Here is a 25,941-nt window from a genome sequence, read left to right as displayed (position 1 = left end):
AGAGACCCCAGGTCTGCCACTCTCATTAGCACCAAATAAAACAGCCAAACCCCACCCTGAGCTATGCAGCTTGTCTACCTCTCCCTTCTCCCCCCAACTGGGCTCCACACTTCCCTGCTTCTCACCCACCTTGTGGTTCATTTTTCTGTTCATGGCTTTGTCTCGCTCTTAGATCTAGGGGACACTGGCTGTAACCTCAGACTCCTGCCTCAGCCACAGTTACACCTGTCCCGCAGTTGGGCTGATCTCAGCCACTCTGGGAAAACACTACACCCCTTCCAGCCTCAGCCTAGGCCTGCTTGGTTGGCTGCCCAGGGCCAAGCAGCAGGACCAGGTGGTGCCAGGGACCCTGCTGTATTCAGAGACTGAATCAGTAGGACTTCCTGATTGAAAAACTCTCTGAGCCTTCTCCACACTGTGCCCCATAAACACCAACATAAATGGCAGCATTGTCAGAGAGAGACAAGAAGAGGGGATATTGGTGGTGGTTAACACCTGCTCATAACACAGAGCCAGGGGCACCAATGCAGGAAAAGAGGCAGGTGGGGGCCCTAAGACTTACCTTACGCATGTCTTTGCCAAAGGTCTCACTGTAGGTTGTGCCGAGGATTTCAAACTGGACGTAGGGATTCGAACTATCCTCCCGAAACTCCATCACCCCCGTGAGACCAGTGATGTGGCCCTGCAGAAGAGAAGGAAAGCTCACTGAGGAAAATATAGGATGGAATCCCAATGACAACGAAGGAGAAAGAGGCAGTCCCCACGAATGGGATGATCAAGGTCTTGAGGAAGCACTGGACAGGCTGTAATGAGGACAAGGCTGCTAGCAGTTCTATAGCCCCAGAGTAAGATCAACACTTCCCAGACCTCTGCTCACAGGGGAAAGTTTGAAGGCTTGTACTTGATATTCATGTGGGCAGTATGATAAAAGCACCTGCTCCTTCCCACGTATCATGCTAGCCATGAGATCAAAGAATGACAGCTTTGTTTCCACCCTCCTAGAGCTCACAGTCTTCCCTTGCAATCCGCACCAGGAGTCACCTTAGCCTGAGCCAAAGGGGGGGGGGTCAAAGGTCAACAGAGCCATATCAGACACACAGCGGTAAGTTACAGGGCAGCAAGCCTGTGCCCTGCAGGCCAATACTAGCTCAAGTCCTGGCTTTGCTGCCTGTGCCACCTTGGGCAATCCATCTCCCATCATCTCCAGCCTGGAGTTAATCAGTTCCACATCACAGAGCCTGCAAGGTTTGAAGGATGCAATGTGTATGAATCACGGTGTCCAGCACAGATAGGACATGGTGGGTGTGGAAGTCCTGCCCTTCTCTCTGGCCATGCACTGGGCTCCGTAGGAGCAGATGGCGGAGAGGCCGAGGGAGGCTGTGGCGGGTTCCCTCTCTCTTCAAGCCTAGGGTGGGGGTGTCATCCAGCCTTGATCTCCCATAGACTATGAGCCCGGGGAGTCCCAGAGCCTGAGCTGGCCAGAGAGGCGCCCCAGCTCTGGCTCAGGCTGCAGTAAATTCAACCAACACAGAATATGCTCAGTGCTAGTGCCACCAAGCACCATTTACTGTGCCTACAACTCCTAGCACCGTAGATTTTCCTAAATGCTCTTCTGAAGCCTCAGGAAGCCAACTCACTGTAACAAGTCTGTGATGACCCAGTTTACTCCAAAGCCAGCCCTCCAACTTGGTGTCATGCCTCAGTGTGTACAATACATCATCAACATAGAACACATGTGCGCACACACACACACACACACACACACACACACACCAGCTAAGGTCTTGGCAGTCAGCACACACACTGCTGACTGAGACAGCCTCTCTTAGGAACAATGGCCATCTGGCACACATGAGCTGGGCAGTTGCCTCCGTTGTTTGCTTACTTGTGACCTCAGGCAAGTTACTTAACCTAAGTCCAATCTCCTTGTAGAAAAACATAAACAATAATAATAATAATAAATAATAATAATAATAATAATAATAATATATCCATGAAGCCCAGTTCACCAGCCTTTAACGCTGGGAAAGGAAGAGTGGCACGGAAAGAGGCCTGGGAGGGGCCTGCAGGAGCAACCACGCAAAAAGCTAAGCTTCAGAACACTTGCTCAGGGGGTGGGGGAGTGTCTGTGCACTCTTTTTTGAGGCTGGAAGGGGTGTAGTGTTTTCCCAGAGTGGCACTTGCTCAAGGGGTGGGGGAGTGTCTGTGCACTCTGTGCACACTTTTTTTTTTTGGTCTTCAGCCTTCGCCCAGTGGGCGTCCCCTTACACACACCTTTTTTATTGTGTCCAGCATGGACCTCCCTCCATTCCATGGCTTGGTGGACTTGCGTATACAATTCAGGCTTGCCATGCTGTGCCACTTCCGGTCCTCCAGCTTCCGGTGGAAGGCATTTGCCAACATCAGGACGCTGTCATACAGGTAGAGGTTGGAGATCTGCAAACACAAAGGCAGTGAAACCCTTTCCACTGATGCATTTTCAGAAATGGGAGAAACCAGCAGAGGGTCTGGGTGATCCAGGGGGCCAACACTAACAAGTGGTACCCAGTATGTAGACCACAGTCTCCTAGCTTCATTCAAAAACCAGGCCAGGCAATGGAGTCCTAAGTAGAATAAGAGCTAGCTCTGCTTTAGGAACTAGAGTGGGCAGTGGATCTGTACAACACTAGGAGAACCAGCATGGTCAGCACCACGGTTGAGACTTATACACGGGCTTTGTGCAAGATTGCAAGGGGACATCCTGCTCAGGTAACACAAGATAGGGGAAGGATGGGCAGAAAGCTTGGTCTCAAAGGATTCATAGGATAAAGGATGGGGAGCATTACAGGGAGGCAGTATTAGGCCAAGGCACAAAGGTACAAAGGAGCGGGGTCAGGTAGGGCAGGATCTAGCAGCACTATCTATGAAAAATTTTAGACTTTGAAATTTTAGGCTATGAAATTTTAGGCTATGAAAAATGTATCTATGAAAAATTTTAGGCTTTATGGACCTTCCAGTCTCTTTCACGGGGCTCAGTTTTGCTGTTACAGCAGGAAAGCAGCCACAGACAACACATTAACAAGGGATGTGCCAATAAATCTTTATTAAAAAATAAAGACTTAGATAAAATTAGATTTAAAAAAATAGGCAATGAGCTGGATCCAGCCCAAGACCACAAGTGGCCAAGCCCTGGGTTAGAGGGACTGAATCCAGTACCAAATGTCTGCACCCATGGGTAGCGCAGAGAGGAAGTGGGATCAAGAGGGAGGCAGGGATCAGGGATCTAGCCATGTTGAGCCTTGTGGATCATGCAACAGAGTAACAACACAGGTGACTTTGGGAGAAGGATGCCATTGGTGAATCTGTGCCCAGAAGTCAGATCTGTGTCTTGGAAAGATCGCTCTGGTCCCCAGATGGACCTCAGGTAAAGGGTGGCCTGAGTGACCCTGGCAGCTTATGATAATGGAGATTCTGAGCCCGCAGAGCCTGCCCTGCAGGGACATCACCGCCAGCAGGGGATACACTTGGGGATGGCAACTGTGCACACATGAGAAGTACCCCCTGCTGAGCCGTCCACTACAGAGAGATGGCTCACAGAAGACACCTCAGAACTCCCAAGAGCATGAGTCTTGGGGAGACACTGGGACAACAGTGAGGAGAACATCACCATCATGCTGGTATCCACGGATGGGACAGATCTGGCTCACCGTCCTAACAACAACTCAACACCCTGATGTGCCTGAGCCTGAACACCAGCACCCACCCTCTCAGGGCCCCCTCCAGAGCCCTCTGCAGGAAGGAAGGCAGCCTGGTACTTCTCGTCAGCCCACTCCTCCAAGGGAAGGTCATGGAGCACAAAGGGAGGAGAGTGTAAGGGGAGGGGGTGGGGAGGAGGGAATGTCCACCCCTGTTCAGGTGTGTGGTCCCTCCTGGGTAACTGTTGCACAAACAACCAATAGCCGAAGTGGGTCAAGGGGATGAGTCTCTGTACACCTAAGCAGCAAAATTTCTGCTAAAAATATTTCAGGAAAACAAAATGACTAGATATAAATAGGAGAATGTGTCAACCTCACAGGACTCCCGGGAGAATCATATAAGATCCTTGGTCTGCAGGAAGAACCCCTACTGTCACCCAGCCTTACCTCTCACCACTCCCCAGGCTGGCCCTCACACTCCTGGTACCTACACACCTTGTTTTCCACCTGCAATTTCTTGCCTCACGTGTCTTGGGCTAGGTGCCCCCAAAGCAGAGCCCCAGACAAGAGCTGGGGTAGCATAGACCATCCCCTGCAACTGATATAGTGCAGGACCTCAAACCATCTGCTCCATCATGACTGTCCAGCAACTCACGCGAACTGCCTGGGGCATTCCCGCCACCGCACGTCAAGCGGAGCTGACCACTTCTGCGGGTTTTCACGTGTCCTGGCCTTGCCTGTAGAGCCCTGTCTTTTTTTTTTTTTTTTAAGATTTTATTTATTTATTTGACAGAGAGATCACAAGTAGGCAGAGAGGCAGGCAGAGAGAGAGGGAAGCAGGCTCCCCACTGAGCAGAGATCCGGATGTGGGGCTCGATCCCAGGACGCTGAGACCAGGACCTGAGCCCAAGGCAGAGGCTTAACGCACTGAGCCACCCAGGCGCCCCCTGCAGAGCCCTGTCTTAACCACGTGCAACCTGCATCCTTACAGTGGCCACAGGGATGTGGGCCATGAAGGCCTGTGGAAGAAGAGGGTGGGGGATGGACAGGCGATGTTTCAGATGTGGCGGGAGTGTGCCTGGGATGACGTGGACACTGCCGACTTAGCTAAGGCCTCAGGCCTAGGGGAAGCAGGCATATCAGTGGCCGGTGTCCTGTTCCAGAGCCCTGTGGTACACAGGGGCTTGCCTGACAGCAGAAAGCGGTCATTCCCATGACCGAGAACCCACCTCCTGTCCTACAGGGAACCCCTGAACTGGGTCTCCTAGCCCTTGAGCTCTGGGGGCACATTTGCTCCATGAGAAAGACTAACCCACTCTCTGTGCTTGTCAGATTCTCCCTCTCAGGAGCTCCTACCACTGCAGAATGATTGCTGACAAGTCCACCTCCCTTCTGGAATACAAACTCATAATGAGACATTGTTACAGGACAATGCCAGCCACTTAGAGTTAGCTCGGTTTATTTTATTTTTTCCAAAAGAATAATTCAAAGTGGAGAGTCCTTCATAATGTGAAGATTTCTCTTCTCAAGACATTCATGGGGTTCCCAGCCACCCACTCCTAGCTGATGGCATTCAAGCAGCTGACACTCTTTGACCCACATTCCGTCTTCTGCACACGCACACACCACTCGGGACAGCACCGCCTCAGCCATGGCCCAGACCATCACCCAACGGAATATCCCTTTTTACCTCCAGCACTTCTGTTCACAATGAATTAAGGTACTTAACGAGTGTATGAATGCAGAGAGGCTGGCCATGAAGAGGCAAAGCAGGATGTGACTCAGAAAGGCCAGAGGAAGCCCTCGGTCCTCCCACAAGTATGTCTGCTGGGAAGGGTGACCGCATTTCAGGTCAAAGGAACAAGCTTTCAGTTTAAAGGCTTTAGCAATGCTCTTTTCCAGATAGATATCTACGGAAATATATGCATATATGTTATAGATATAACTTATACATATATACATATATGCATGTATACATATATACACACATATACGTATTTATATACCTCTATCAATAAATGTGTACATATTCATATATAACTTGTAAATAACTTTTATATATGAAACTTTCATGTGTGTGTGTATAAAACTCTTCTTACCATCTCTAACCACAGCATCCAGCACCAACCATATGGTTGGAATATGGTTGGTGCTTAATGCATACTTGATGGGTGGATGGATGGAGGGATAAATGGATAGATGGATTGGGGGATGGGTAGGTGGGAGTGAGGAGAGGCAGATGGATGGAAGGATGGAGAGGGAGATGGATGGATGGACAGAGAGACGGGCGAAAGGAGGATGTATCTCTTGCTAAGAGGATATACACTGATCTTGGTTCCCCAAAAGAGAGAACAGTGGGAAGAAGAGACTGGCCACCTCCACTTTGACTTGGGAGAGAACTTCCTTTGTTCAAACACAACTTGCTTCTCATCTACAGCCTACTCAGAATGTCTTCTTGATCCCCACTTGGAGCTCCACATCCTCTTACTCCTGTCCCTTCTCCTGGTTAGATGCTATGTCAGTACTCCTCCCTACTGTAGGCAGACACTAACACCCTGTGTTGATCCGTGGCCCTGTCTCTGCTGTCCTACCTCGGCATCCTCCCAATTAGGTGATTTGCTAGGTTCACTGGTGGGGATGCCAAGGGAGGGCACTACCCTTACAGTTTGGTTGTCTGCAAACTGGAGATGGGACCTTTGGGGGAAAGATCAAGAGGAGAGAGCAGAAAGGGAGCCTCTGCTTGGGGCTTCATCTGGGTCATGACAGACATAAAGCAAGCCTTTTCTCAGGGGAGGTGGGTGGAGACCAAGTGTCAGGGGATGGTCATGATGGGCGCCAAACCAAGAAAAGTGGTCTGGAAGAAGAGAGACTCCCAGGTACAAAACACTCACTCATGGTTGGGCTCAAGGGGTTAACAGCCCAAGCTGAGCTCCAGGCTGCAGGAACAGAGAAAAGGGTCCTGGTTTGAAGGAATCCTTGTCTCTTTCCCTCACTTCTCAGTTAAGGTACAACACAGAGCTCATTCACAGAAGAGAGACAAGCAGAGCAGCGACTGTCATTATTTAAACCCTCATCCCCTCCAGCTGGCCTAGGGACATTACAGCACAAAAGTGACAAGGAAGCAAAACCAAAAAAAAAAAAAAAAAAAAAAGCATTTCAGGTAAAAGTAGGCATGAGAAGCAGAAGACAGACTGAAGTTTGAGGCCAAGGGCATGGCAGAGTAAAGACCTGGATGCAAAGCAAAAGGCCTGGAACCAGGTCAGAGATGCCAGAGGGAGTAAAGTCAGAGGCAGACAAGAGCCAGAGCCAGGCAAGGGGCCTGAGGCTGGAGCCTGTGGCCTCCGCTCTAAGTGGGGACAGAGCTGGAATGGAGGCCAGCTAATTCCAGCTAATTCATTTCCCCACCTGAGAGATACATGCCCGATTCCTCTTTCAGGGTCACACCATACGACTCCGACTCAACTCTGTGTGCAGCCTAGCCAGGTGGCCTGGTAGGAAGAAAAAGAGCTTTGGATTCATCCCAGCCTGGGCCAGCTTTGCTCATCGCCACTCATTCCTCCAGTGCATGGACCTAGCAAGTGTTCAGTACATGCTTACTGAACGGGTGACCTGAATCTTGCACTCACTAACAAAGTCACGTTAAACAAGCCATTTAATGCTCTAGATTCATCTCAAGGACAATCAAATCCAATATGATCAATGTCCCCGGAGAGGTGCAGTGGGGGTGGCCCGAACTTACTTCCCCGAGAAATGCGGATAGTAGTACTCCCGTGTGCCACGCTCTCTGGGGGCAGCTTTATTTATGGAAGAAATGGAAGGGGGAATGAAGGATCTACACAGGCTCCTGACTTTGATGTGGATGGTCTGAGAGCTCCTCCAGCGTGTCCCCGTCTCTGAGCCTAGCACAGGTCTGGTACACTGAGGCCTCGGGACTACTGGGAAACTGAACTTGTACTGCCAACACCATTTACCCTCTCCCCCAGGGCCCATTGGTCTGAAGCTGCTTAAGGGCAAGCAGGAGTCATATCTGGATTTTGCAGCTGGTGACCGGGAAGTCTGAGCGAGGATCCCCTTGAGCATTATGTGCCCAGCTCGGCCTGAAAGCAGCTTGCCTGGACCCGTATCCCTGGTCTCCTCCTGCCCCAGCAGCAAGGTACAGCTGCCACAGTCCCCAGCCCTGAGCCGGGCCTTCTGGGGCTACACGGGCTGAAGTGATGCAGAACTGCCTGTTATGGGAAAGGCGACTTCTCTACCCTCAGGGAGTTCCATAAAAAGTACCAACATAGGAAGGCCCAGAGTGGGGGCCTCACTATGCCCTGACTCAGGTTCCTGAAAGGGAGGTGGCTTGGCCCATTGCAGGGGAAGGTCTGACATTGGCACCGCAGGGCTGGCTCAGCCACAGGAGACTTCTGCAGCCCACCCTGCCATGAGACCACCCAGGTGGGCAGGAGAAAAGCGGAGGCAGGCAAGTATGCCTAGAACAGGGGCAGCTATAGCCCAGCCCTGTGGGAATCACCTTGTTCTATACTCTGTCACCTGTTATATATATAGACTTAGGGGCTTCAATCCCAAGGAAGCTTCCTTATGTCCTCTCTATGTGGTGACTTCCCACAACCACAGCATGGTTCAGGGGCCCTCATTTCTCCCTAGGGAAACAGCAACCACTGCTTACCTTGTCTCCCAGCCCACCCCCCCATGCACCCTCCTCCTTAGTACCCTGGTGGCTACCCTCTGCCCTGACTGAACTCCAACACTTCTCACCTCCCACCCCTCCCCTCAGACACTGAACTCGGCCCCTGCTCTCCTGGGCCCCTGAGTTTCTGTATATGCTATTTTGTTCTAACCTGTACATGCTGCAGAAGAGAGATGAAATTTCCCCATTTATTTAGAGTTTGTGGGAATTAAGACAGAGCATTTGTGAAATGTCTAATATAGGAATTGGCCCATAATGAGTGCATAAGGAGTGTTTGTAGAATTAGTGAATGCTAAATGAATAGATTTAAGTCTGTTCTCAGGGGGGGGAAAAAAAAAGGTAAAGACATATCAAGGTATTTGCAAAGAGAATGCTTCCTAGAATATGACCGAGAGAGGATAGAGGCCACACTGGGAAAAGGGTATATGTTCCATGGAATGATATGTTGATGAGGAAGTGTCCATCTCCAGTCAGAATCTGGGCATTTCCAGGAGACTGGGGAGCAGGTGGGGGCAGGGATCACGGCAAGGCTTGCATTTCCAAAGCCAATAACCTATGCAGAAAGTGGGTCCTCAGGAGGGAAATGGGAAAGGTAAGGACACATGTTTGGGAGGTAGAGGACAGAATTTGACCAGGAGCTCTTGACTAGGGCCTGCAAGTTCTTGAGACCCTCCTGGCTGCTGGATAACCAAAGACCAATCGCATGAAGCCAACCGAGGACTCAAGATGGAAAAACAGATTTCATTTTTTTAAGAGTTAGCACCAGAATCCCCACTACATCAGTAACTCTATTTTATTTAGGAAACTACCTGCATCAGCAGGAACAAAGGCTACCAGTAAAACTGTTAAGTTGATCTTCATGAAAAAATGAGAATTTACTTTGGAGTCAAGACCCAGAGAGAGAAAATAGAGGACAGGTAGGAAGGCCAGCAGGAAAGACAGGATAGAGCCTGAGGGGGAGGGGACAAGCAGGGAACATCCCCCAGCAGGAGGGGACTTAGGACCTCACAGGCTGTCTGTGCCACTACAATGACAGTGCCCCACCCTGGCCCCTACCATACGTGACAGCATCTTTGAGACTTGGATTTGTGCGTGAAGCCAAGAAAGGCACTGATTTTGCATCTGGGTCAGCACTGAGGGAGGTGCAGGCCATCCCCTCCGAAGCCCGGATGATCTGTTACTTACCTGAGTCCCCAGAAGCAGGATTAGGGCCAGGAGAAATGAAAATATAAGCTTCCCCAGCAATCCTCCCCTCCCTGGGAAATACGCTAAGCTCTTCAGGAGAGCTATCCTCTCCTGATCCCATCAGGACCCCAGCAGGTGGAGACCGGTGCCCACCGCCCTCAGACTGGAAGGGAGAGGCCCCTGAGGGACAATGGCTCCGCTGTGTAAACCGCTCTCGGAAGACGATTCCCTGTAGCAAATCTGAGGGTGCTCCAGCCTTGTCTCCATTACATGCCAGGGCCCAGGGAATTGTTGTGCCTTCACATTATCAAGGGAAGAATCATGCTTGAAGGCAAAGGAAGATGAATGGCAGGCCAGGGTCACAGCCACACAAGCCAGGTCCATCTTGACACCAGACCATTATCCCCCCCACACCAGAGAGAGAAACCTCAGCGATGTTTTCATTAAGAAAGTCTGCATTTCCTCCAGGCTCCTAAGGAGCCCAGTTTTCTCTTCCCGCCATCATTAATCAAGCCAAGGGAATTGTTCAGGGAGACCTCACAGGGGCAAACAGCAGGAACTAACGTCTGACCAGATCCTCAAACAGGCTCTGGTCATCCAGCAAGTCAGACAAGCAGCCAGCAGAGGGTCCTGCTGGGAGGACAAGCTGACGCCCAGATGTCACAGCTTGAGAAACCCATCCCCAGGCAAGGTCTTTCTGGCCAACTGCTGCCAGCCCGCCCATCCTGAGAGAGGCCACCACAGCCCGGTCTGAGGAGGGAGCAGATAGCAAAGGGGATGGCGCAGAGGGCAAAGGGGATGGGGAGCTCTGCTCACCACCCAAGCCCAGGGGATGGCAGCGTAGGGAGAGGCATTGGTCCATACCTGAGGCTCTCTGGGCTCCAGATGCGCAGGTGGCCGTGTGTGGCCAGGACAGCAGCTGGCTGTAGCCAGAGAGACCATCTGTGTGACTGTCTCTGACAACGGCAGTGAGGATCACGCTTCACCGTGCGCCCAACAGGCCTCCTGACCCATGGTTGCTCTTTGTTCCCTCTGAGGGTTTAGGGTGAAAAACAGAAAGCACTGAAAGTGACATGAAGTCCAAGGTAGCTATGGTGTGGGGTAGCTCACTGTCACTCCAGAGGAAAGGCTTCTACTGGCGGACTGGCAAACAACTTGTAGCCAGAGAATAATCTAGAAAGCCCTAAAGAAATAGAGACTGGCGGGGAGGGGGAGTTTTGAAATATTTTCATAGACTCAGCGAGAGAAGAGTAAATCCATCTATCAAGCCACTGGACACTTTAAAAATGCACAAAGAGGAGAAATTCCAACCTGAGGGGGCATTTATAATACCACATTAGCCCCCATAGCTTAATTCAAGAATCAGGCTCCACGCAGACCAGACAACACAGCTCCTATCACGGTGCCTGTTCCCCTTTGAAAACCCATTTGAATATAAACGGGGTCACAATGGGACAATATGTCTGTTAGTTCCATTGCAGCCCTGAAGTCACCAGACGGCACGTTCTGAAGACGGAGTACTTTCTAGATTCTCCTCTGAGCAAGGCTGTCTATGAAATCTTAGCAAAGTCTCAAGGTTCTTGGAGACTAGTTATCACTTTTATTACTGGCCGTGTCAGACAGGCCCTAAACTAACTTGTCAGGAAAATAAGAATGAGAAATACCCAAATGAGACAGTGCTTTGTAGGGGAAAATAGACAAGAGCACACGGGCAAATACAATGACTTTGGAGCTCCAAGAAGTCACTTACTTAGGTATTTTTCCTCCAAGGGTCTTTCTTTTTACTAAATAGGAACCAAATTGATTTGCTGTAAGAGGGCTGGCTTTGGGTCTGGAGCACAGGAACCCTGACCACAGGCCTAATAGAAGAAAATAGGGTTTCTGAGCCCAGCTCAGTAGAGGAGCCAAGAGATAGACGATCTGGTAAAATCTTCCCGTTCATGATGGTCCTCAGGAAAACTTCTAACCCAGAGTTATTGTCCTAAGATTAGCAGCCGTCTGGGGGAAGAACGAAAAGATGGACTTGAGAACTCCACTTCCAAAAGGATTTTCATTAATTCCATCAAGTCAAAGTTAATAATCCATGACATAAATGTTTTATTTTTTCTTGAGTTAGTTGTTCTAAACATGTTAGAGTCTTCTCAATAAATCTCACAGCTAGAGGCTAGTAGAAATTAGTTTGTTTTCTATACTGTCATTAAGAAATAAAGAAGTGGTAATAGCTACTAAGGAAACTCAAAGAGAATGGCTTGTAAATGAGATGAATCTAGGAGTTGGGCAGGATGAGGAAGTAAATCCGCATTTCCCTCTCCTCACACCCCCACTCAAGGCAGAAGCAACAAATAGAGACAGATTCCTTTAATAAAGTACTTTATTTATAGATATATAAGGAGACTTCTAGAAACAGTTTAACTTGTGTTAAGATCTGCATCATTAACAGATTTAGCCCATCAGTCCTTATGGAGGGTCTCCAACAAGCAGGGTCTTGTTGGGAGGGCTGAGTGGGTCTCCCGGACATGGCCTCTCCTCCCCGACACGAGGCAGCTCTGATGGAGCGCCTGCGGGAGTGGTGTGGACAGTAAATGGCACATGAAGCCCGAGACGCGAGACGGGGCTAGACCGATGGAAACTGCTCTCCCACCCACTGTGATGCGTTTAAAGAGCTTGCTCAGAAAGATAAGTGGACTATACCTTACCAAAAAAAATGAGGCCGTGGTCAGCCTTTCAGCAGACACTGAACACATCTGACCACCTCCTCTATAGTGACACAGTTAATAGCTCAATCTTGTTCTAGATGCTTCCTGTATGCTCCCTCATTTAATTTTCATTGTCTCTGAGGGATAGACATTTTCCTTCCAATTTACAGAACAGGAAACTGAGACACAAAATGACAAATAAATAATAATAATGAAATAATTCATTAGTACCTAGAGTTACTGGGATTTGAACGGAGGAGATGTGGCTCTTGTGCTCCTGCTGCTCCTGCTACTACTGCTACTGCTGTTAGTGCTAGGACTATTACTGCACTGATACTGCTACTACTACTTCTGCTACTAGTAGTAGCACTGTTACTATACTGCTACTACTATTACTGCTATCATTGCTGCTGCTATTACTACTAGCACTGTTACTACAGAGTGCTACTGCTACTGCTGCTGTATCACTACTACTGCTACTGTTATTACTGTCACAGCTGCTACTACTGTTACTACTGCTGCTACTACTAGTACTGTTATTGTACTGCTACTACTACTGTTACTAGTGCTGCTACTGCTACTAACCGTACTGTGCCTGCACTGCTACTACTATTACTACTAGTACTGTTACTGTACTGTTACTACTGCTACTATTACTACTGTTGCTACTACTAAAACTGCTGCTGCTACTACCATCACTACCGACTACTATTGCTACTAGTAGTACTGTTACTACACTCCTACTACTACTACTGCGATTGTTGCCACTGCTACTGCTACTCCCCTGCCACAAGATCTCTGTGATGTGCCTCTTCCATCCTGCTCTTGATGTAGGGCCTGGGTGTCAGCAGGAAAAGACAAAGGCAGACAGGATGGTCAGGGTTCTAGGTCTGATATTGCCTTTACCACATTTGATGATAACGAGCCACATACCTCAGAGCTGTGCCTCTGTTTACCTTCTTAATGGCTATGGGTCATTTTAGTAGACCCTCCACCAGATGCCTCATCAGTCCTACCAATCTCCTCTGCTCTCCTGTCCTCCAGGATGCATTCTTTGCATCTAGTGTGTCTGATGTGTCACCAAAGAGCCCAACAGCCCCGTTTAGTCCATAATATGACAGGTGATCAGAGGCCTTGATGAGAAGTACTCCCCTTCTCGTGCTGCCCACAGTGCATGCTGCACAGACTTGTGTCCTGCAAGGGGCCCCTCCTGGTTCCTCAAAGAGAAGGAGTGCAGTGTGACCAGGCAAGAACTGGAAAAACTGATGGGGCAAAGGGGTGGGGTGGGGACAAGGCTGAAGAGGGATGGAGACCTTCAAGGGTTGAAAGCCTGGGGAGAACAGCCTGGGAGTAAGACCTTCCCAGGGTCTGGCCACACAAAGAATGAGAGAATCCCCTCACCCTCCTGCCCCAGGTGAGGACACAGTGTTGGGCACACACTATCTGAGCCGCATCATCTCACCCTACCCCTATCCACCGAATCAGTAGGGGTAGTAAACAGAGGCATAGAGAGGGGGACTTACTTGGTCCTACTTCTTCTTCTAAGCTCTAGAAAGGAGGAAGGTAGAGAAGGCCAGCAGCACCCAAAAATATAAAATCTTGTATGAAGCACATTCTACCCCTGGCCCATATGCCCAGGGCTCTTGAGTCCACGGGCCCTGCAGGGGCCTTTGTCCACTCCCTTGGCTGATCCTTCACCACCTTAGAAAGCCCTAAGACATTGTGGTGGCTTCCTGGAACAGTGTATATGGGAGTAGTGGGAATTACTCCAGCTAAAATCTGTGTCTACTATGTTTCCTCATCAACCAAGTATATATTTCTAGTGTTTACCATCTGTTGGGGCACGTTTCCTTCCCCCCTCCCTAAATATAAGATTACAGAATGGATTGGATGTTTTGGTAGATTCCACAGGACCCAGCCCACTCCAGAGATTCTAACCATCCGCCTCCCCAAAATGTGTGCCCCCCGGTAAGGCAATACCAAAATGTCCTGGGACAGAATGGATGCTCAGACAGCAGACACAGCATGTCTGTCCTGAACCCTGATTTCTACTCCTCAGGCCTGGCTGGGTAGAGGAGGTACCATTATTTTCAAACACTGAATGCAAGCATATCACATGTACAAATTTCTGGGCAATTGTTGCAAACCCAGTTCGGAGAAATTTCCTTCTGTTATGGGTCAGCCACACAGCATCAAATGAAAATTTCCTTTAAGTTTTTATTTATTTATTTATTTATTTGAGATAGAGACCATGAGTGTGAGGGAGAGGGAGAGAGCATCTAAAGTAGACTCTGCACTGAGCACAGAGCCCAACATGGAGCTCAGTCCCACAACCACAAGATCATGATGTGAGCTGAAACCAAGAGTTGGACACTTCACCGACTGAGCCACCCAGGTGCCCCCATATGAAAATGTTTTTATACACAACATTTTTAATGAAGAAGTGGATTCCGGGCTGCCAGAGGACAGTCTTCACCATGCTTCATCGTTATTCCCAAACACCCAGAGAGAAAACCACCTCTTCCAATAGGTGCACAACCCCACATGCTCCACCCTGGCCCCAGGAGAAGCTAATACTGATTGCATGTATGGTACAAGGTGTGGCAGAAGCACTGTCCAGAAACACTGGACCTGTTGCCTTGGAAGGAATGCAACACCTAGGCAAGTCAAGGTCCTACCTTTTGCCTCTCCCTCTTCAGCTGGAACTCCGACAGTGTCATGGTTGACCTAAACACTAGCCCTCAGCGGATGAGTTGGGATAGTCTCTAGTTGATTCACAGGACCTATGTCTGTATTATTGACTTCCCACAGGAAAGACCCTAAAACAGACTCAAAACGATGACTCCCCATCCCCAATCCGGCCAAGCAAACCCATCACCCACAAAGTAGTTAGCCCAGAAGCCTAAGACACAGTGATCACTTTCGTCCCTGAACATGTAACTTTTAAATACAAGAGACACCCAGTGAGCTAATAGGCCCTGTCTGCAGACAACAGGCATAATTGCCTGCTAACGCTGCTCGGAGGCACTGCCCAGTTGACTGTTTTCAATTTCAGCAAATGACAGGGTTCTAGCAATTAAAGTTGGTGGGAAACAGTGCTCAGCTGAAGCTGAGGCATATCTTTGCCCCTCGCCTGCAGCAGGCCAAGGGCACGGGTGAGACCCCTTTCTGGAGGGAGCTCGGGAGGGGAGCACTGACCTGCAGCATCTGGAGGTAGCCTTCCTGGGGGTCACAGAGCAGGGAGGAGATGCGGTGGTTGTTCCTCATGCATTTCTGGTTGTCCTTTGCAGATGGGAAAATCTGCCGGACCACAGTCATCCGGCCAAGGGCGCTGTGCACCAGATCGAGGATCTCCGGGTCGCTGATTTCCTAGGAAGACAACCAGACTCAGGCTCACCGTTGACTCACCAACCGTGTCTGCAAAAGGCCCCTAGGGAGGTATCGATGGCCAACCTCCCCAGCAGCTGGTGCTGAAGGGATCAAGGGCTTGGGCCCACGTCACACAGTTCATTAGTTGGTTATTTATAAATAACACTTGCTAACCCTAAAATGCAAATAGGATTATTCAACAGTTTTCCTGCAGGCCAGAAAAAGATATGTGGCTGCCAAACCACCATGCCTTGGCCTCCATGGGGTTAAGCTCTGAAGAATCCATCCTGCCAAATGTCATAGTAGGCAGCCGCTGGAAGTCAAAGCTATATTTCCTATTAGGGGTTATCATCTACCTGAGAGAAACAAACCTGGATTTGGCCAAAATGAAATTAAGCTTCCCTTAATTCTTTAACAATTAGATTTGCTTTTTTTTTTCTTAAGGTCTTTCAAATTTTGAAAATAAACCCACTCATTCCTTGCATAAAACCTACCCAGCATCTCCTATGTGGTTTGTTCTGTACTAAGCACTGGGGAGACGACCTTGAATGAGTAAGGCCTAACCCTACCCAGTAAAGTTTCCAGTCTGCATAGCAGGAAATATGCCAAGTGCCGCCATAAGGAAATCTAGGGGCCAAGGAAACCCATCTTGCTTCCATGGTAGACATCTACACACATTATCTCATTTGGAGCTCACGACTGCAGGAGTTCTGTGAGGTAAATCCCATTATTACCCCATTTTCACTGAGCGTTTGCAAGCAGAGAAACAGCAAAGGCAGCAGAGCACAGGGAGCTCCTTCCAGGATGAGGCTTCTATGAGGAATTAGCACTGACGCTGAACCTGAAGGATGAACTTGTTAGGCAAAGTTCCAGAAGTGTTACGTGGGGCCAGGGCAATGCAGAACTGAGTTGCTGGGAGTGCTGCTGAAGACTGAGGCTTGGGGGGTGGGAGGACACAAAAGGACATCCTGTGGCACAGGATTTCCAGCAGAGGCAGCAGGGCCCATGAAGTCTGCTGTCCCCCAACCCCTACCCATGGCTTCCCGAGCAGAAAGGAGGAGTGGTCAGGGGCAGCCACAGAGCTGTGGTGGGGCGGGGTTCTCATACTCCGCCAAGGGCAATGAGAAGCCCTGGAAAGGTTTAGGTACAAAGCGGGGCTACCAGGCTACGATAAGTTTTTCTTAACAAAAGCCTGTGTCTGCTTGCCTTAGGGAGAGACCAGACGGCCAGACAATAACCAAACTGCTTCAAGGCTAGAAGCAACCCAACAACGACAAAAAATACAAACTAACAAAAATCAAGGGTTCAGAAAGAGGAGTTAAGTTCAGAAAAGTGCTTGTTTACCGTCTCTCAAACGTGGCTAAATCGGTGGTTGGTTGCAAGTCAAGATTTTGACTGTGAATAACTTATGTCTTAAAATAGGTTTTAAATCTTCCTCCTTGCAGATGATACATTTTAGCTTTGAGATGATGAACTGGTATAAATGAAGGTAAGAAGATTAGAAATCAGTGATCCGGGCTTTCAGATCACTTACACCAGAATACAACATGTTGAAGGGTGAACTGTTAACGTATCTATTCCAGGAACTATCTTAGGAACCTGATGTGAGCGTGAAGACTGGCCAGTTGAAACCATATGCAGATCTGGGAGAAAGGGAGAGAGTAAGACTTGTATCCTTTTAGATAGCTCCCAGAGATGTGGAATTGCAGTAATCTTAAAAAAATTAAAAATAAAAATAAAATAAAGAGAATCTGGGTTAGAACCACTACACTTTATATTTCAAACAAAAGACTGTTGAAGGAAAGGTGATCAAAAGACAGGAGATGTGGAAAGGGCAAAGTGTTCGCATCTGAAGGGCTACCAGAATGCGCCCAGAACGAGCTAGGCTTCAGGAACCCGAGCAACGGTAGAGACCATAGCTGAGCAGGATGTTTGTGCTCTGCTCTTAGCGGCCCTGCTAACAGAGGCCCTGCCCTGAGCATAGGCCAGTGGGGTGAGGGAAATCACATTCTGATCTAACAGTAAGTAGGACTGTGGGAAAGGGCAAGGATGGGCTAGCTAGCTCTCCTTGGACAAGGAATATAGAGTATTGGGAGAGGAATTCTGTGAGGTCAGGAAGAACATAATTTGAACTATGCACAAGAGGGTTCACGAGAGCCCACACACCTTGGAGAAGAAATGGGGAGGTTACAAACCTTTTGTTTTTCTCACTTACTCCTAATGGCAGAGCCACTATAAATGCTCTTTGATTAAACCTTTCCTGCATTCTCAACTTCCTGGCTGGTCAGTGGCACAAGCACTCCCCACTGCATCCAAAGCAGGACCCTGGAACTCTGTAGGGAGCCTGACATACAGCGTGCACAGTACCTTTCTGGAAAGCACAGCCATTATCTTTCCCGGCAACCTGCAGTAGAACTGGGGTGAGTGTATAGGGAGCCAAGGGCAGTCACAACCTAAACAGTATGGGGGGGTGTGGGCTTTGGCCCTGGCCCAGCCGCTGTGGTCCCTATGCTGTTCTTTCTCCATTCTGCCTGCCCAGAACTCCTTGCAAACTTGGCACAGCTCAACCCAACCCATTAGCTGCATTAGTGAGGATCTCTACATACCCCGTCTCCTGTGGCCCAGTTCTCATCCACTCACTCTGGGTTAAATATTTTTATTTATTTATTTATTTGACAGAGAGAGAGAGATCACAAGTAGGCAGAGAGGCAGGCAGAGAGAGAGGAGGAAGCAGGCTCCCTGCTGAGCAGAGAGCCCGATGCGGGGCTCGATCCCAGGACCCTGGGATCATGACCCGAGCTGAAGGCAGAGGCTTTAACCCACTGAGCCACCCAGGCGCCCCTCACTCACTCTGGGTTAAAGCACATACACTGTCTCCCAGTGCAGTCCTCCCTGATCCCTACACTTCTGGGCCCATCCTTAGCCTCCAGTACAGAAACAGTTGCAATCAGAATCTAAGAATCCACAAAAACAATTCCCTCAGATCCCTTGGGGGCAATGAAAAAAGGTCACCTCTTCTACCAGGGATGTGTCCTTCCCCTTGGAAAATTCCAACCCTGCATCATCAGTCAGTTCCAGGAGCTCTGTGCCAGGCCGTTCCCTATGCTGTTGGTCCCCTGGGTCCCTTCAGTGTCACAGGGCTACATGCAGGGATCCACGCACTCCTTGCTTGCTGCTGTCAGGCACTGTCTCCAGGCTTCCCACCAGGTCAATCTCTGGACCCATGTGAAGACATCCAACTTCTGGGCTTTCCTATGGATGCAGAGGGCAATTCAAGCAGCCAATCTATTCCACGCATTTGGAGAACAAACTCTCCCTTTGTCCCAGTTGACTATTCCTTCCAGAGCGCACTGCTGATGAGCAGCAGAAGAAAGACAATGTGTATACACCATGTGACCTGCACTACCCTCACTAAAGTCAGCGACTCTGCAGTGGCAGCAATAATGTGTCATACCCAGATGCCGACCGGGACACACAGGCTTGAAATAAATCTTGCTTTTATGACTTTGTAAGCTCATACTGTGAAATAGATCTTAGGCACAAACATCACATTAAGTATGAATAATAAAAGGATCAGCGGGTCTTCTATCAAGCTAAGAAATAAAGTATATCCTGCATCTTGGTTGGCTGCCTCCTCCCCAAATGCTTACACCTTCCTCCTCACCAGCAGCTAACTTCATCACGCTATGACTTATGTGCGTAGCCCAAGTAATGTATAACTTTGTCTTCTACATTTTGTTGAGCTTCGTACAAGCTAAAATGTTGGCAGTTGTGTTCCTCAAACTTTGCTGTGCATCTGCATCACCTTGGGAACTTGATAAAATATAGAGAGGTCTAACCCCGTTCCACTTTATCAAGCAAAGCCTCTGTGTTCTCCATGAGCTCCCCAGATAATTTCAATACTCGTGAACATTTAACACTTTTGTAATCTGTCCAGGTGATGGGGGTTCTGCTTAGTTTACTTCTTTATACAACTGTACCCCATTGCCCTGTATGACTATGCCACCATTTACATACCCTGGTGTTCCTTCCCATTGGAATGTTTTTGTTTGCTATTACAAAGCTTCTGTGCACATTTTTCTTGTGCATACGTGTTGGTACACTTGTGTAAGAATTTCTCTAGGGTATATACCTAGAATTAGAATTCCTCGATAGGAGAATATGAGTATGTTCAAATACATGAAGGAATACCAAATTTCCAAAGTGATCATACCAATTTATGATCATGTGTAGTAAAAAGAGCTCCTACACCCTTGCCTGCACCTGCACATTATTGTAGGACTTCCTAATATTTGTCAACGTGGTGAGTAGGAACTGGTACATTATTGGATTTGATTCCACTTCTCTAATTCTTAATAAAGTTAAATATCTTTCATATATCTATATATGAATCATTTCTGTTACCTTTCTTGCATTTGTGTTTTTCTTCAATTGCTATTGGGTTGGGTCTCTTGCATATCGATTTGTGGGACCTTTTTTAAAAAAAATTCTAGATAATCCTTCACCACATGTCATAAGTATCTTCTCTACTCTCTAGAATATTTGGTAGAACTGGCCTATAAACTCTTCTAACCTAGTGTTTTCTTTGTAGGAAGATTCTTATTACTGATTAAATTTCTTTTTTTTTTATATAGGGATTTTGCTTATTTCTCCTTCTTTGCCCAAAGTCATTTTTTTCTTCTAAAAATTCACCTGTGTTGTCCAGACTTTCCAGTTGATTGGTCTATATTTTTCACAATGTCTCTCTACTTCTTCACTTTCTCTAATGCATCTAAAGCTACATGCTCTCATCTACGGTTAACAATATTTATTTGTGCCCTCTCTCTTATTTTGATACTAGAAGTTTATTTTATAAATCTTTTCTTTCTTTTAAGATTCACTTGAGAGAGAGAGGAAGAGAGAGGAGGGTGGAGAGAGGCGCAGTGGGAGAGGGAGGGAGAGAATCCCAAGCAGACTCTGCACAGAGCACAGAGCCCAACATAGGGCTTGATACCACCACTCCAAGACCACTATCCAAGCTGAAACCAAGACTCAGACACCCAACCAACTCAGTCCTAGGTGCCCATAAATCCTTTTCAAAAAGTAATTTTTGGCTTAACTGAATCTCTCTTATAAGTTTCTATGGTTTTCTATTTCATTAATTTTTACTCTTATCTTTATTATTTTTCTATTGTCTTTGGATTTATTAGGTAGCTATTTTCCCAGCTTTTTAGGTATAAAGCATAGCTGTGGAATCTTATACCTTTTGTCTTTTCTAAGAAAGTAAAAACAATAAATCTACACCCAAACATTGCTTTAGCTTTGTCCCACAAGTTATACATATAAATTGTACCACTCTTTTTAGAAATCCCATTTTGATTTATATTTGACCCATACGTAATTTAGTACGGATTTTTCAAAAATTTCCTAACATGAGGGTATTCTTAGTATCTTCCTATTGATTTCTGACTTAAACGTACTGTGACCTGAGAACATGGATTGTATAAAGGTAATCCTTTAAAATGTATTGAGCTTCACTTTGTGGCTTATCATGTGGTTAGTCTGCATGAATGTTTCATGTGCATTAACTATCCCGATGTTGTAGGTTTCAGTGGCCTACTTTTAGGTCCATGAGATTAGGAATTAGTCTATTTCTGTCTGAATTCAGCCGATATTTTCAAAAATTCAAAAAACATATTTTCAGTGTTTTATTAGTTACACACATGTGGAAGACTATAACTCCTTGCTGAATTGAATCTTTTACCATTATTTAGATATCCCCCTTATTTCTAGTAATTCATCTTGCCTCCCACTGTATTGTGTCCAATATTAATGCAGTGACACTAGCTTTATTTTGGTTACTAGCTGCCTGCTCTAACTTCTTCTGCCTCTTTGCCATCCATCTTTCTCTGTCTCACACTTTAGTTGGAGACTATTAGAAGCAAAATACACTCGCATAGTTTTTATGTCCATCTTTGACTTTTTAGTAGAAATCTCAATCTATTTATATTGGGCTATGATTACCTACACTTACATTGATTTCTATCATATTGTTTCTATAACATAGCTTCCTGTTTCCTTTTTCTTCTTTATTACTTCCCTTTGGAATGACTTTTCTTCCTATTTTCATTATTTTACCCTCTTTTGGAAGTTATATTGTTTACATTATTCTTCTCTTGGTTATCTCAGATACTTTAAAATGGATATGAAACAAAGCATGAAGTTAATCCATATTCCTACTGTCTTCTCCAGCATTTCTTTCTTTTTTTTTTTAAGATTTTATTTATTTATTTGACAGACAGAGATCACAAGTAGGTAGAGAGGCAGGCAGAGAGAGAGGAAGGGAAGCAGGCTCCCCACTGTGCAGAGAGCCCGATGTGGGGCTTGATTCCAGGACCCTGAGATCATGACCCGAGCTAAAGGCAGAGGCTTAACCCACTGAGCCACCTAGGCGCCCATCCAGCATTTATTTCTAATTACCATCATCCCAACTAATGTGATAACAATATCCAGTATTTTAGTTCTATTTTTCTTTAGGCCTTCTTATGACATAAAAGTCCTAATACTTTGTGGAGTTAATATCTTTCCATTTAACCAATACTTATCAGTGTATTTGTTAGGCATTCTTTTCTGAACTCATACCTTTCACATGCACTCCTGAGGTATATCATTTAGAATTTCCTTTAATGTCATTCTGCGAGTGATACACTTAGTTTTGGTGTGCTAGAAAGTGTCTTTTTTAAGCTTACTCTTGAAAGATAAAAGTCTACGTTGACAACTAGTTTCTCTTAGCACACTAAATTTTCTATGACACTGTCTTCTGGCTTCCATTTTGTCCCCTCTGTCAGTTTCCTCTGGCTGCAATAACAAATTACCACAGATTCCGTGGCATAGAACAACAGAACTGTATTCTGTCCTGGTTCTGAAGGCCAGAAGTCCAGAGTCAGTCTCCCTAGGCTGGAACCGGATGTTGGCAGGGATGCACTCCTTCCAGAGGCTCTAAGGGAGACGGTTCCTTGCCTCTCATATCTTCTGGTGGCTGCCAGTCTATCTTGGCATAATTACAGTCACATCACTCTAAGCTCTTCCCCTGTGACCATATTGCCTTCTCTTCTCTTCAATCTTTCTTTGCCTCCTTTTATAAGAACACTTGAAATTGGATTTAGAGCCCACCCAGATAACCCAAGATAATCTCCCCACCTCAAGATCATTACCTTAATCACTTAGGCAAAATCTCTTCTGCCACATAAGTTAACCCAGGTTCCAGGGATTAGGCCTTGGGTATCTTTGGGTGCTACTATGCAGCCCACGAACTCCAGGTATTAGGAATCTGTTTAACTGCCATTTCTTTGAAGAAGACCTGTGTTTGTTCCCTGGATGCTCTCTAGATTTTTCTTTGCCTTTGGCGTTCTGCAGTATCATGCTAAAAGAGGTCTCTCAGTATAGATTTTTTATTTTTATTTTTATCCTTAGTCCTCCTAGATCTGGGGTTTGGTTTCTTTCAATATTTCAGAGAATTCTAGAACATACTATCCTTTCATATTATTTCTTCCCCATCATCTCCTATTTCCTTCTAGAAGTTCAGTGTTATCCTCTCTTCCATGTGCCATCACCTCCCTTTCATATTTTCCATCCCTTTGTATCTCTGGGTTGCCTTCTAAATAATCTCTTCACATTTTCCCGGTCACAATTCTCTCTCTATATGTGTCCACTTTGATAGTTAAATTATCCTTTAAATTTTTTAACTTCAATGATTAGGTTTTTAATTGCCTGAAGCTATTTATTTCTCAAATTTGCTTCATTTTTAGACAGCTTTTATTCCTTGCTTATATTTTCCAGCATCTCCTTCTCTTTTTTAACATATCTAAGCATGCTTATTTAATTGTCTATGTCAGATAATTCTAATATCTCCAGTTCATTTCAGATCTGATTAAACTGTCCCCCCTGCCCCCCACCCCCAGCTCTCAGTCATGGTGGTTTGTTTCCTTCTTTCCTTCCTTCCTTCCTCCTTCCATTCCTCTTTCCCTCTTTCCCTCTTTCTTTCCCTTTTACCTTTCCTTCTTTCCTTCCTTCCTCTCCCTTTCTTGTGTATAATCTTATTTCCCTCAGAACTTCCTTATGAGTCCCTTAAAGTCTGACTCAAATTTGTATTACTTCAGGGAATATTTGTGCTCGCTTCTACAACCTACTAGGAGCATTACCAATCTATAACCCCAGAAGTTAATATTAAACTTTCGTCTGAGCTTCATTAGGCACCACAGGTAGTATGACTTGGGTCATAAACCTTCAGGGCCTCATCAATTCTCAAGAAAACCTACCCCCTCCATGCAACTCCAGATCAAGATAGAACATTTTTCTTGCTATTCCCTTCTGCACAGTGAGTTCATTTCTAGTTAACCTTTATACCGAGAATCTAAGTTTCTAGCTTTATGACAAAAATCTCTCATTAAGCCTCACATCTGATTGGTCCCCACAAAGACAGAAGAATAAAAGCTCAAGGTTTCTACAGTTTGGTCAATAGATTCAAGGCAAAAACTAAATTGGAACCTCACATACTTCCCAAAGTTTCAATTTTCACTTTATATCTGGCTTCTGTGGACATTGCTTTTGACTGCTAAGTGACCCATTTAAAAGTATTTTTAAAGTATACCATACCCAGGTTTTTAGTTCTTTTCCATTTGGGAGTGTCATCCAGACTAATTATTCCTCCATAAAGACATACTATTAATCCTCTTATTTAGAATGTTCTTCCTTTAGCATATGACCCCATTATTTTCCTAGGACACACACCTATCTCCCAAACTCCTCATGTTTTTTGGCTGTGTGACTAACTAAACCTCAGTTATCGTGCTACAATTTCTATTTGTTTCATCTGACTGCTTTTCCCTAAGTTCATTGTCATTAATATCAGAAGGAAGGCTATTTCTGAGGGGCCCAAGAGAAGTATGTACAGCCTTCTCCATTTGGTCAAATCCCAATTGTATTCTTCAGTTATCTCCCAGTTGTGTGTCCACAAAGGTAAACATTCTACAGGTTCCAAATTATTTCGTCTCTTACTCCAGAAATATCCCCCCTGAGATATTCTATTACTTTGCCCTCCTACAATCTAATAGCTTCTCCCCATAAATCCTCTCTCATCAATATTGCTCACTCAAAAGATCATCTCTGTGAAAGATGATGGCATCTTAGACTGGGGTTGTTGCAAATGGATCATCTTTAGATAGAGCCGAAATGCAGAACCTAGAGCACATGTTGACTGATGAGACTGGAACAGAGTGATGGCAAGGTATCACTGAATCCTTTCTCAATGTAAGAAATACTTATAGTTTGATAACAAAAATATTGTAACAACTAAAACAAGTAGAGAAGAAAACAGGGATAGAATTCCCAGGGAACATCCATTCTTCTAGTCATTGGGACAGGGAGCAGAGGGCGGCAGGAGACTCTTGTGCCTTGTAGCATTCTTAAAGGAAGATTTCTATGAAAGAAATAAAATGTGAGACCGAATAATAAAAATGCTCACTCCATCTAATTTTGTACTGAACATGCACACTGAAACTTAGAGCATCTTCATTTTGAGTCAGATAAATTATCAGGAAACCTCTACGAATCTCCATGTACAGAGAGCTAAGACTAAAGAAAAGTCAGACAAATTCTAAAGAAAAGCCAATCCTCCCATCCTCTCAGGTGTTACTTGATCCCCTGGTTGAAAGCCAAACTGTCCTTCTTAGAGAGCACAATAAGGAACAGAATAAGACCTGATTGCCTCCATTCAGAAGCAATGTGTGTCTTCAGCTAGGGCTTCTAGCGGGCTTCAAGGGGGGCTCACCATTCCAAAAAAATGTTAAGTATTTAAGTATGTGTGCATTTGCCTGTAGAGAAAGCCTGTGAGCTGTATTCGATTTTCCAAGAAGCCTTTGACCCCAAAAAGCTGACAAACAACCAATACTGAATCTAGTAATGGTTTTAAAAGTTCTGCTTATCTCTAACCATGAGATGAATGAAAATAATGAGGACACCGTCAACAGGATAACTGGGAGACACATGAGTTGTCGTGTCTGTCCCACTCAGCTGCTTCTTCCTCACTTCCACTCTGGCCTCTGAGGTAATAACAATGACAAAAAAAGTACAACCAGAGGCAATGGGATTTGTGTGAGGTACTCCTATGCAGCTATGAAAATCACTGGATATACCTATAGTACTGCATTATTACCTCTACCCCGCAGATACTAGAGGTAAGGAAAACAGACACCTGATTCTCTTGAGACCTCGAATACAGGACATGTATAGTAGAGATCTGTGCAACAGTAAAAAGAGATGTGGAGGACATACACCAGCTTCAGGA

The 25,941-nt window shown here is 46.3% G+C and overlaps 1 protein-coding gene across 1 annotated transcript in view; it reads right to left on the bottom strand.

Annotated features, from left to right (window-relative positions):
- GRID1 (glutamate ionotropic receptor delta type subunit 1) overlaps positions 1 to 25,941 on the bottom strand; it is a gene marked incomplete at its 5' end in the record, with an annotated part of 686,402 nt that overhangs the window by 203,486 nt on the left and 456,975 nt on the right. The window contains 3 exons of the mRNA XM_080823657.1: positions 563 to 682; positions 2,275 to 2,436; positions 15,447 to 15,617. Coding sequence (XP_080679783.1) covers positions 563 to 682; positions 2,275 to 2,436; positions 15,447 to 15,617 — 453 coding nt within the window. The remainder of the gene's footprint in view (positions 1 to 562; positions 683 to 2,274; positions 2,437 to 15,446; positions 15,618 to 25,941) is intronic.

Source organism: Martes martes (assembly GCF_963455335.1).
Source record: "Martes martes genome assembly, chromosome: 14".
NCBI classification, from domain to species: Eukaryota; Metazoa; Chordata; class Mammalia; order Carnivora; family Mustelidae; genus Martes; species Martes martes.
The sequence above is the reverse complement of the archived record's forward strand: the minus strand, read 5'-3'. Positions and strand labels throughout refer to the sequence as shown.